The sequence below is a fragment of the Aythya fuligula genome, chromosome Z, assembly GCF_009819795.1.
Source record: "Aythya fuligula isolate bAytFul2 chromosome Z, bAytFul2.pri, whole genome shotgun sequence".
Taxonomy (NCBI): Eukaryota; Metazoa; Chordata; class Aves; order Anseriformes; family Anatidae; genus Aythya; species Aythya fuligula.
This window is the reverse complement of record NC_045593.1, coordinates 51,489,721-51,502,923: the sequence shown is the minus strand read 5'-3', so window position 1 is coordinate 51,502,923 and position 13,203 is coordinate 51,489,721. Positions and strand designations below refer to the sequence as shown.

The 13,203-nt window shown below is 37.4% G+C and overlaps 1 protein-coding gene across 1 annotated transcript in view; it reads left to right on the top strand.

Moving 5' to 3' along the window:
• Positions 1-12,973, top strand: part of MEGF10 (multiple EGF like domains 10) — a 98,510-nt gene extending 85,537 nt beyond the window's left edge. Inside the window, exons 17-26 of the mRNA XM_032206397.1 lie at positions 159-287; positions 1,879-2,007; positions 3,652-3,780; positions 6,211-6,339; positions 6,916-7,152; positions 8,439-8,566; positions 8,730-8,853; positions 9,883-9,927; positions 11,441-11,647; positions 12,628-12,973. Of these exons, the coding sequence (XP_032062288.1) occupies positions 159-287; positions 1,879-2,007; positions 3,652-3,780; positions 6,211-6,339; positions 6,916-7,152; positions 8,439-8,566; positions 8,730-8,853; positions 9,883-9,927; positions 11,441-11,647; positions 12,628-12,788 (1,418 nt within the window). The 3' untranslated portion in view covers positions 12,789-12,973. The remainder of the gene's footprint in view (positions 1-158; positions 288-1,878; positions 2,008-3,651; positions 3,781-6,210; positions 6,340-6,915; positions 7,153-8,438; positions 8,567-8,729; positions 8,854-9,882; positions 9,928-11,440; positions 11,648-12,627) is intronic.
• Positions 12,974-13,203: the final 230 nt, after the last annotated feature.

Below are 13,203 nucleotides of genomic sequence, written 5' to 3'. Positions count from 1 at the left end.
TGTATAATGGGCTTACCAGAACTTGTAATGCATGCTGCTATATTATACTAAGAAATACTTTTCTTGTTCCAAATATAAATCTCTTATTCTTGAAATAAAGAAATCACAATTTTGTGCTGATTACTAAAGGAATTCTAACACTGGTAACTTGTTCTCAGTATGTCCCAGTGGCAGATTTGGCAAGAACTGCGTTGGAATATGCACCTGCACCAATAATGGAACATGTAATCCTATCGACAGATCCTGCCAGTGTTACCCTGGTTGGATTGGTAGTGACTGCTCTCAGCGTAAGTATCAGCTTTTTTTCCTTTATTTTTGAAGCAATCAAGGTTCAGCTACATAAATTCTCTCCTTGTTGGTAAAGAAATACTGTATAAATCAGAAATGAGGACTTCGTGGTATTTAATTAAGAGATCCTAAAGTTTACTGCATTTCATTTGCACTATCATAAACACAATGAATTTTCTAGTAAGTGGGCTGGAGCATACAACTGGATAATCCATTTTCAGTCTTCCTCTGCCTAAAGAGGAGTTTTAGAGAATATGCATCAGGCTTGTCTCAGAAGTGTGCTGCCAAAGGACAAGAGACAGTGCTCACAGATTACATCAAGGGCAACTCTAACAGGATGCAAGAAAAAAATTTCTCCAAAGCTCCAAAGTCTCCATTCTGGAAGAAGTTGTGAAATTTTTATTGTTGGAGATCCTTGGAGTGGAATATTGGACCAAATGATTCCAAAGGTCTCTTCCGACCTGAAGCATTCTGTGATTTGTGAATTTGCGTTGTGCAGAGGGTACATGACCTGTTATTTGCTAGCATGTGCAATTATGTAGTCTCCTCACAGTAAATGTTGTAAGCATCCCATGATTTGTATCCTCAGGACAGTTTTATGAATATTCGTGGCCTTTTTGTTTTGTTTTGTTCAGTTTTGTTTTTTAACTACCATTGCATAGAGAGCTACAGGCAAGGCTCAGAACAAAGCCAAGATTTTCTCAAGTAGCAAGTCTGTACTGTGGTTGTGAGAACAAGCTCATTGTTCTTAAACTTGTTAACATCTTATTAGGAAATCTCTTTCGCTATGACTTTTTGTAAGTACTTTTGTTTTTTTAATTCCTTTCATAAAGAAGTTTCACAGATGCACATTCTTAGTGTTGTTCTACCTCACTTGATTTGTGCATGGTCTGCTAATCAGTGAAGACTTTGTTACTGACATAAAAAGTAGGCCTGGGCCCTAGTTTTCTTACATTTGATCAAGTTATTTTATTAAATAATTACTAAATAAGGCATTCTCCAGATGCCTTACTGGATCCATACAAATTACTATTGACAAGAAAGAACTAGATGAAGCAAAATTTTCAGAGGAAGCACATAGCTAATAGTATAAGGTACCAAAATCCACACAATCTCCAACGCATGCATGTAAAAATTTCAATCAATGTTACCCACTAAACCATGTCCCTAAACACCAGGTCCAACCTTTAATGTAGCATCTAAGAGTGTATGTAGCATCTAACAGTGGAAATGCAGGGAGTAATCTTAGTATTGTTCTTCAGGTGTAGGCTACAAGATATATTTCAGACTTCTCTGTTCTCCACAAGAAAGCTGGTGTAAAGTGTCCTAGTTACTAAGAATTGAGTATGTATCACTGGTTTCATACATTAAGTCTTTTTGAGCACTTTTTTTCTTTAGTAAAATGAATCCATAATTTATAAAAGTCTGTGGCTATTGTCTCTAAATGGAGCAGCCCAAAATATTTGTTTAAAAGAAAAACAACAAACCCCAAACCAAACAGCCCTCTCATGTGCTTGTAAGCAGCTCTCCATTCATGAGTACCAAAGAACTTGTCATTTGTGATTGATTACTTGCTCTGGGTTGTTTCAGCTTGCCCACCTTCTCACTGGGGACCAAACTGCATCCACACGTGCAACTGCCATAATGGAGCTTACTGCAGTGCCTACGATGGAGAGTGCAAATGTACCCCAGGATGGACTGGCCTTTACTGTACACAGCGTAAGTGACTGTTATTGTCCATTCATAGTCTTAACATGCCTACAAATCAGTGACAAAATTTGCCTTCAGTATTTTCACACTTTGTTAATTTCTTCTGCTGCTGCTAAACCTTTCTCATCCAGAAGATGCAAGGCATAACCTCTACGGTTGCAGGGGAAGGCCCTGTAAAATCACTGGAGGCTTGCTGGCCATTGCATTTGTGCTCCTTTTTAGCCTTCCTTCAGAGGAAGATAACCTTTGGCCACAGGCAGACATCCCAGTGGAAAAAGCTGTCATGTGCACATGCAGAACGAATGACTGGCATTCAGGTGCTACCACTATACCTGTACAGTTATGGCTGCGGACCATAGCATGGTTAATATTAAATATGTACCAGGCAAGATGATGGTACCATGTAAATCTTTCACTCTCCAAAACCTCCCTAAGAAATACTGTTGCAGTGGAGAACCAACAACCAAGATAATAACATAACACAATGCTGACAAAAGCCATGAGAATAGCTTCTGGCTTAGCTGTGGCTGTGATCTACCGAGGTGTAGTCCCTGTTGTCATTCCAAAGTGGTCAGACTACATCTCTGACCTGTAGCTGTTACATCCAGGGGGCAACTGCAACAGCAGCTGTAGGTCAGTAGCTGTAATTCACAGTTCTATGTAGAAACAATTTTACTTGGAACTTAGAAACATAAATTCACTAAGTTGCTATTCTATCATTTGTTTTGGATTTTAGGTAATTAGTACATGAATACTGATTTTTTCCTGAGACCTTTTCATCCAAGTAAAAATACAAAAAGTTCAGCAACTGTGTAGGTATGTGGCACACATTATGTGCTTGGCAACAATTCATACAAAGTCTGAGAGAGAAACATTAGATACTGACAAGTTGTTTTCTTATCTTTATTACAAATTATAAATTAATGGCTTCGGTTTGGTTTATCAATACAGGTATCCACACTTTCTGTAATCCGGGCACATCCGTTATCTTCAAACTAATGAAAAATAAGACTTCTGACTGTTTTGCATGCCATGTTTAAATAACGTTTTCATAAAATCATAACTCTCTTTTTCAACTGAACAATGTCATAGTGGCAGGAAGTAACACATACATTATAGTGCCGTATGGATGCAGCTCTGGAAAACACTCACTGTTTTGGTTCAGCTGTCAGCTATCATGGTTATTTTGCTTCCTGCTGGTGAATAATGATCTCTTTGCGGTGATATATCTTCTTCCTACTGAAATGGCATCTTTGTGAGGAGCTGAGATTCAATATGTTATTATTTTTATTCTTTTATGATTCGACATCAGCTGTGTAGAAAATATGTCCAAAGGTTCATTCATCACTAATCAGAATCACTGCTCTGGTTCACAAAGTACCCTCTTTCTCCTTAAAACATATATCTTCGAGGAGCCCTTCTTGCTGCCTTCTTATGATCATCTGCTGTCCCCAAAATTTGCAATCTCATTTTTATGTACTTGTTGCCTAATGAATATTCTAAATCCCTTAAAATGAGGTAGGTCTTAATCTGTTGTGTTTATACAGTGCCACATTGAAATGGCTTTTCAATGACGTACTTAATCAGAATATTTGAATTTATTGCTAGAGCACCTGTTTCACTCCTTTTTTCCTCTCGCTCCTTGTTTTGCAGGATGTCCCCTTGGGTTTTATGGGAAGGATTGTGCATTGATATGCCAATGTCAGAATGGAGCTGATTGCGACCACATCAGTGGGCAGTGTACCTGCCGCACAGGATTCATGGGGAAGCACTGTGAGCAGAGTAAGTAGGAATGGGAGTTGTCCATGCTTGATAACTAACACCAAATCCTGAGCCAAGCTCCTGTTATTTTGGCAAGTGCTGTGATGCAACCTCCTGGCTTCAATGAGAATCTTAACTGTGCAAGAGCTTCAGGAGTCAGACCCAGGCTATTTCCAAACAGATAAATGCCCCCAGAATTAGTTATTAGGACTGATTATGATGGTGGTTGTTTCTTTCACCTTGTAGCTACATTTCAGAGGCATTTGTACCACATTCTAGCTGCTTTGGACATAATGCTTAAAAAACAACAGCTCTGACACATAAAAGTAACAAATCAGTCTGAGTAATTATCATTAGCATAAAGCACAATGAAAATTATTAGTTAGAAAACTATAGATAAGTAGTATCACATCATTACTAGTGGATAAAATTAAAATTTGTGACGTGTCTTTACAATTCAGATGGATTATAAAAGCATAATAAATGTCATTTTATTTTCCTACATGTGATTCTTTACCCCAGAAAATTAAGAATAGCACCACTGACATCAGTGGTGGTATAATGTTGTACAACATTAAAAGAATAATCAGGCTCATAAAGACAGAAAGCTCGTGAAGACAGAACTCTATTAGTGAAGCATTACAGTGTGAATAGTGCTCTCAATATTCATGCATTAGTGCAATGTGAAGCAATCCATTCCACACAAGGTCCCACATACCCCTAATTTAACTTAATTACTATTTTGAAGATTTAAACTTGTGTTTTTCGTCAGCACTGCGCATAAGTCTTTGTTTTTGATATGTGGGGGTTGTTTCATGTTATCTATGGCATGTCACACCTGGCAGTACTCTAACAGACGGGAGGGGAGGTTACCATGTACTGAACTTTATCCCCACAGACACAGTTTATTCCCTCAGCAGTGGGCCTAGCTCCAGCTGCAGGAGGTGTTTTGTAGGTAAGGCTAATGGGCACCTGGGGTAGAACCACTGAAAATACAGTAAAGTACTTTTTTTCCTAAGAAAAATACAGTTACAATGAAATAGAAATATTTTGGGGGAATATGTTTATTTCAGTAAAATGATACATTGCAACATGTCATTATTAGTTATTTAAATTTTCTTATTCTACTCTGATGATATCAGGATGTTTTACTTAAAAATGAGAATAATGCTTAGGAAAAGGTGAAGTTTTTAAGATGCTCTTCTGATGTCATCATATCAAAATATTATTTCAAATACTTTAGCAAATCTAGCTGTGTTAGGATGTTTATAGATTTGACATTTTATACTGTAATTTGGTAATGATGGTTCAACAATATTAAACTAAGTGTTCTGATATTTATGAATTGGAACTTCAGTTTTAAAGAATTGACTTTGTATTCCAGTTTAGATTTCAAGATGCCAAAATATATCTTGGAATAGTATCTTTTGCACAGACATTGACTTCATTGGTTGTAATCTTGTTTTATGGAATGTAACCAAGAGAAGGTGGTGGTATATAAGCAGGAAATTACATGTGCATCTGGATTTATCAAAATTGCAAAGAAGTTTCTTTGTCACCTATTGTGTTATATTATCTCATAAATTATTGTAAACTAGGAACACATAAAAGATGTGTTAGATTTTTTTTTTTTAAAGGACAAAATAATGTAGTTAAAAATCCTGAGGTTCAGAAATTTGAGTCTCAGAAAGAGAAATACCACCCTTCCTCAAACTATCAGTACTACAACAATGTAACAAGTCACACAGTAACACAGGTGTCAACATGAAAGAAATAATTTTTATCAGTGTAGGGTAATTTTCTGTCATGCGAATTATGTGATGTAGGATACATTTTGATTGGTAATTATTTATTGTATACAAATCATTCTGGGAGAGACAAATGCATGTAAAACTGTTCCAATTAAGTTATTTTTCATAATTTAATATTTTTCTACTCCTTGTAGTTTCTCAGTGTACACATTATGGTATCAAAGTATCCTATAAGCAGTCTGGGATCAGTTTTTATGTAAGTAGGTGGTGCATATTAGGCTTGTGGTCCTAGTCTCTTGCCCTGTCACCACATTAGCACATCTGCCATACACATGACACCAGCCAGATGCTGAGCATCACTCCTATGATTACAGGGTTCTTCAAGCACTTAGATCTGCGTAACCTGTGAGACCAGGCATGCCTAGTCTTCGCTGTCTTCTGCCTTTCTAATCTATTTCTTTTTCCATTTTTCACACGCACACACACACGTAGGTAGAGCGTTCCTCTTCATAAAATCTTTCAGTTCTACCACTAATAAGATATCGCCATCTGCTGGCCATGTGGGAAAACATCCGTGGTTAGACAGCAAATGGTAGCTGGTGTAGTGCTGTAGGTCTGTAATACATACAGATCTGTACCCATTTCAGAAGTGGTAACTGTCTGCTTTTCATTTACACGTATTTTATCTAATTCTGTGCAGAATGTCCTCAAGGTACCTATGGGTACGGATGCCGGCAGATATGTGACTGTCTGAACAACTCGACCTGTGACCACATCACAGGGACGTGTTACTGCAGCCCGGGCTGGAAGGGGGCCAGGTGTGATCAAGGTAAGGTGCCAGAATTACTGTAGATGCTGAAAATTACTGTAATTACTTTCTCTAAAACTTAGTCAACCTATTCAACTATTTGAGGTCAACCTATTTGACAACCTATTTGAGGTCATCTATGCATCAGCCATTAAATTAATTTTGTGTGTGTTTAATACGTGTTTAAATTGTCTTTTACTAAATTGTATATATTTTGTATATTTGTGAGTATTAGATGCCTCAGTAGTAGTTTATTGGACCAAAGCACTCAGGTGCTGATTGAATGAAATGTTTTACAGTGCTGTACTGTCCAAAGCTGCTGATAAGAGTGTGCACTTTATCTGCTTTGCACTTTTGCCTAGAAAATTTCTTTTCTTTTTTCTTACTTTTTCACCTCTTCCTGTGAAAAATATGAATGACTTTCCTCCAGGCTAGGGCTGTTTTTATGTTGGTTTCTGACATAGTTCTATTTTGGCATTGTGAAGTACAGTTAAAATTAACAGAAAGAAAGATTGAGAAGTGAAATATTGTCTTCTGCTCCTGACATGTGAGCCTCATAATTTATGTAATATATTTTCATTTCTTTTTGTATTTCAGCTGGTGTAATTATAGTGGGAAACTTGAACAGTCTAAGCCGTACCAGTACTGCCATCCCTGCTGATTCTTACCAGATAGGGGCTATAGCAGGCATTATCATTCTTGTCTTGGTTGTACTTTTCCTGCTAGTGCTGTTCATCATTTACAGACAAAAGCAGAAAGGGAAAGAAACAAATATGCCCTCAGTGACCTATACACCTGCTATGAGAGTCATCAATGCAGATTACACCATTTCAGGTAAGTGAGATTTAGAACAGATTGTTTCCTCTGTCTCTTGACTTTGTGTTTTCAGTCGAGCTCTGACAGGGTTCATATAACAGGGTTGAATGTGCGTGTTTCACCTTTCTACATTAGTGAAGGCTGCTCTGAGCAGGAGCATATTTGTCTCCAGAGAGTGCATCTACAAGTCTGCTTTGCAAGCCTCCCTTGAAAGAGACGGTGAGGGTTCTTCTGTCTTTAGGAACGAGGAGTCAGATTCACTGTTTCCTATGGCACTTTATAGTAGAGCAGCCCCTGGGACCACACTACTTACTAGTAAACCAGCACACCAGAGCAGTGGCAGGCTTGTGTCACCTTCCAGCTGCCAGAGACAGTTCAACATGGTTCAGAAGGATGCTGGTTCAGCATCTGTAACTGTTTAGTTTGTTCTGTATTGTAGTCATTTCATCTGTGCATTTAGTACAAAAAAGCTGGTATATGCTTGTAACATAAAGGATCAAGTGATCATATATCTTGCTTTACTCAGTAACATTTTACACCCCTAAATATTTTTCTGTGTTAACCAGGGGATATATGAACCTCACTATTCCTCTGTGCCTAGTTTTAAACAGACTTGGAAAGTGTGGCAAAATGTAGTTTCTGCTGAGACTTCAAATTCAATGCCAATAGCTTGTATACAGAAAGACTGCTGTAGATTGAGGAAATCAGAATTTCACACTAGCTGCAGCAAGTCTGTGTAGAGGGGCAGAGTGGTCCAAGTTTGAAACAGGTCAGGGGAAGGAGCAATGTTCCTGAAACAGGACAGGAGTTTTTGATCCATGGATGTGAGTTGGGATGCAGGTGTACATGAAAATTCAGGTAATCCTTTGTTTTGCTCACAGCTATTAAGGAAGCTGGCAGCTAAAGAAGCCAGCAGAAGCATTTGTCAGAGCAGAGAAAGATATACCAGCGAAGACAGTGGTGCTGTTTAAGCACCAAAAAATGTTGCTGTGAACTCTGTGGTGAAAGTGTCTATGACTTGGACAATGCCATGGTTACAGATGCAAAATGAAACAAGGGATCAGAGCAGAAAGGCAAGTCATTAAGTAACACTTGAGAATGCTCTTTGCTAAAAGTGGGGATGCAACTAGTCAGTTACTGCACTGTATCTCTTATTCATTTAGAAGTACGCAAGATTTCTAGATTTTTATTCAAGAAACTCCAGACTAGATTCTGAAATCAATGTAGCACTGTGGAAAACATAGATTAAGAAAGAAATTGCATGTTATTTTAAGTTGATCATTTTCTTTTCTTTTCCTTTTCAGAAACCATCCCTCACAGTAATGGTGGAAATGCTAACAGTCACTATTTCTCTAACCCTAGTTATCACACTCTAACACAGTGCACTACCCCACCTCATGTCAACAACATGGACAGGCTGACCCTGGCAAAGGTAAAGCTGAAAAATCTAGATTCTTCTGTGTAGATTAGCTGCCAATTTATTTTACTGTGTTCCCTCTCATTGGATTTATTTTGCTTTCCCTGACTATCTCCTAGTGGCATGCAGCAATCCCCTAACAGTTTCAGTTTCTATTATCTGTCTTTCTTTGAAATAGGCAAAAAACAATCAGCTGTTTGTGAACCTTAAAAATGTGGAACCTGGAAAACGAGGCACCATGATGGACTACACTGGAACACTGCCTGCTGACTGGAAACATGGTGGTTACCTCAATGAGCTCGGTAAGAAAAAAATCAATGTTATTTTTATTGTAGCTGAGAAGGAATAGAAAACAGATTTTTTTATTATTTTTTTTTCTGTGTAGAACATGTTCTCCAGTCAAGGTATCAGAATGGTTCTTCTGTGACACTAGTAAGCCTTGTTTGTAATTTCAGGTTTGTCAGATTCTGTGAGGCTCAGGGTTATGGGTTTGTACTTCCTTTAAGGCAGTACCCATACAGATGAAAAAGTGACTCCTTATGAGGGACTGTCAATCAATCTGATGCTCCATTTCATGCCCCATGGAGGTGTGATATGCAAAAGATCTCATTTTTATAAAAAGTTTTTCATATTAATTAATGTCATAATGCAATGAATGTTTTACAGTAGTGTTTTTGTTTGGCAAAACTACAATTTCATATTAAATAAATGAGAGGTTACATATATCTTTTTTTTTTTTTAATCCCCATCATCTTGAATCTGAGATTTATATTGAGATAAATTTGTTCCTAACAGCTAATTGTAAAGTTGTAGACGTAGGCACTAGTAGTTCAGGCCATTCCCTCAGGTCAAAGAGCTGTAACAGAGTGACCTTGGACAACACAGTGGGAGTGATTAACTGTGAAAGCAAAATACCAAGAACTGTAGTGAACTTCCATACTCTGAGGTTTTCAGGTCAAGATGGGATGCCTTTCTGGTAGATACAGTTTACCCAGACAGAAGATATGTGTTAATCAAACATCAGTTATTAGGCTCATTCAAGAGTAACTGGGCAAAATGTAATGGCCTGTGACTTGTGTGAGGTCAAACAGGTAATTTCATACTCCTTTATAACCTTACCCACCTTTCTTGTTCAGAGAGCTACTGAAAGCTTGCAGATACTAATAATGCTTTTGCAACCCTATATTGGGCAGTCTCACAGGGCTTATGAGAGAATACTTCCACTAAGGTAGAAATTAATCCCAAAAGTAATTTGAAAAATATAGAAGCTGTTATGTAATCAGTTTTCCTTGATTTTAAAACTTCTCTGGTTTTGATATTATTTTTCTCAGGTGCTTTTGGACTTGATAGGGGATATTTGGGAAAATCCCTGAAAGGTGAGTTTTTTTCTCTTGCATCTAGATGAAATGACATCAATATTCAGTTTACTCTTATAAATTATATTTGATTTCTGCAAAGAGAATATAATATAATTCTGGACTAAATTACTGTGTAATTGAATCAATGCCATAAATGCATGAATTTTTGTTTGTGTATTTTTTTGTTTTGTTTTGTGAGGGTAGGTTTCTTAAAAACAAAATGAACCACAAACAAAAAAAAAAAACAAAAAACCTCAAGGCTTTCTAAGTCCATTATGTGTCCCATACAACAAATGTTTCTGTAATGCACAAGGCACAAAATGGCTCTTATTCTAGCCAGGTGAAGAAGAATTTCAGCTTAGTGAGTTAGGTAAGGATGCATGCTGCCTCAGATGAAAGGCTTTAAAAGAGAACCAATTCCTCTTGCAAATGGCATGGACAGTGTAGGACTACATAATCACAAACAAGCCTGCAATGCTTCAACATGCTCACTGCAGGACTTTGGAATGTTTATCAAAGTATGAATGCATAGAGAAGAATAAAAAGCTTGGGACATTCACGGTAATTATGGTATTGTGATATTTTGAATTATCCAGTTTACTCATAAGACTTGATGCTGGACCATACTTGTGTTTTTGTTTTATGACTGAGGTATAGCAAGGGTGATCGGAATGTCTGGATATACAAACAATGAAAAAAGTGTAGCTAAATAAGTTAAATATGTTGACAAGAACAGCTGGTTTGTCACCTTATTTATAATACTGGACAATTTAAGCTGGAGAAGTAATTTGCTATATATTGCTACTTGAGATTCCCTGGTTTTGCTGGACTAGAAGGATCTTAATGCAACATATCTTAAAGGAGACACAAGTTTATGAGCACATACCCACTGTCAGGCTTACCAAAGTCATTCTCAAGCTGAATCTTTACTCAGGAACCAGTTGAGAAAGTCACAGCTCTGAAGTTTAAATAATACAACATACCACAGAGCAACACAGAGAATAAAGTAACACAGACACTGCAAAATCTCTTAAGAGAAACTTCTGAGAAACTCTTTTGGTGTGGCTGCATGTTCAAACTTTGCACCAAATAGGCCATCTCTAGAAGCCACCTTGCCATTGCTATCAGAAATAGTCTGTTAGATCACTTATTTTAATCATGTCCTTAGTTCAGCACTTGCAAAGGCAAAAGTATTCTGAAGACCGTATAAAAATCTGATTCTACACATTGTCTGTATTTAATGCTAGCTTCTATCTTAATCAGAAGTGAAGTTACTCGGATGTTTTGCTGATGGCAAGATCAATCCCTTAAAAGAGCAGACCAGTAGGGGTTAATTGCTGTATAACAATTTGGAAATGTTATGACTAGTTTCAATATAAATACCCATGTATGAGTGACTTTTAAAACTCAAGGTTAAAGAAAGTCTGTGTAATTTCAGAGTTGTGTAAAAGTGGAAATGCATTTTGCTCTGTTTAGTATCAACATCCAAATTACATCGTGTACTTGAGAGAGTATGTTTTTCTTTTTTCAGATCTAGTGAAGAACTCAGAATACAATTTAAGCAATTGCTCATTGAGTAGCTCTGAAAACCCATACGCTACTATAAAAGACCCACCAGCTCTTGTACCAAAGAGTTCAGAATGTGGCTATGTTGAAATGAAGTCACCAGCTCGCAGGGACTCCCCATACGCTGAGATTGCCAGCTCTGCTTCAGCCAATAAGAATGTTTATGAAGTTGGTAAGTAGAAATTCTGCTTCGAGATTTTGAAGGTTAATAAGAGGAAGCACAAAATTCTTTTCCTTTGAATCAATTTAATGAAAACACATGAAAAAATACCTACTGAAAAAAATTATGATCCTTTCAAATTCTATTTTTTGTTCAAAAACTGTAAAAACAAACTCATTATTTTCAGATAAGTGGTGTAATTCACAAGAGCACCATTTAAAAATGCCTTGAGCTCTATGTTCCATAATCCACAGCTACCTCTGGATTTCCTTAGTTGGAAAGTCTTTCTGTAAACAACTGCAGAAGATATGCTCAGTTTTTAACTGCAATATAATTCAGATCTGTTAAGTACTGAACACAGGTGGAACAAGTGTATATAGGAGGGATAGAAAAGGTCTGTTTCCTCTCCTTGAGCAGAAAAGTGCATTTTCACCCACAGAAGTGATATTTTAATGATAGGAGTCCTATATGGTTGCTGCATTACTGTAGTTACAGAAAACATTAGGGTCTTGTAGCATATTATTTCCCTAATGGTCTCAAGACCAGAATAATGTGTGTGTCACACATTACAGGACACCATTTTCCATTACTGTTCCCAGTTAGCTATTCTTCTGAAATCCATCAGTATCTGTGTTGTATTTTTTAAGGATTTTTATAAGATCTTGATTAAAATCCCCCATTTTTAAAAAAATTAATCTTTATTTTTTTTATTTGTCCATATAGAGAGAACATACATGTACGCTGATCCACTTGGTTTTGTCATTAAATATACTCATGGTAGGGCCCCGATGCAAGCTTAGAGGCACTATTTGGTGTAAAGCTCGAATGCCTTAGCATCAACTCACCAACACACCTTCATTTCAGGACTCAGCATGACAAGGAATCTTTGCCTTGGAGCAGATAGAATATTTTGTTATGCAAACTGCAACGAAATACAGTGTTTTCTCTTTGCCATTTCTTGTGCTGAACATATGTGCTCTCTTTTATTGCAGAACCAACAGTGAGCGTTGTCCAGGGAGCATTCAGCAGCAGTGGACGTTTCAGCCAGGATCCTTATGATCTTCCGAAAAACAGCCACATTCCATGTCACTATGACTTGCTACCAGTTCGAGACAGCCCCACATCCTCTACAAAGGAGGTTGGCAGTGAATGACCCCAAAAGCTGAAGTGTAGCACAGTGGGACTCTCAAGGGGACAAGTGGCATGGCTCCTTCCTCTAGTTTACCATCCTATGGCTCCTAATCTGTCCAGCAGGCGATTGCTGTACATAAAACAGGAATCTCTACATGAAGTTTGTATTGTGTATACAAGTGACGGATGGACAAATGCCACACTTGGGAGACCTTGATTGTTCTTTTTTTTTTTTTTTTTTTTCATGGCAGTTAATTTTATAGAAACATGTATGCAACACATTTATACTGTAATATACTGGCTTAAAAATCTTAGTTTGCAGTTTTGCTAACAGATCCCACTTCAGCTACTTTATATGTGGACTTGATATTTGTCATGTTTCAAAGTAGAAAATACTCCCAGGAAAGTGCAACTTGCCAAATGCCACTTTATACAGG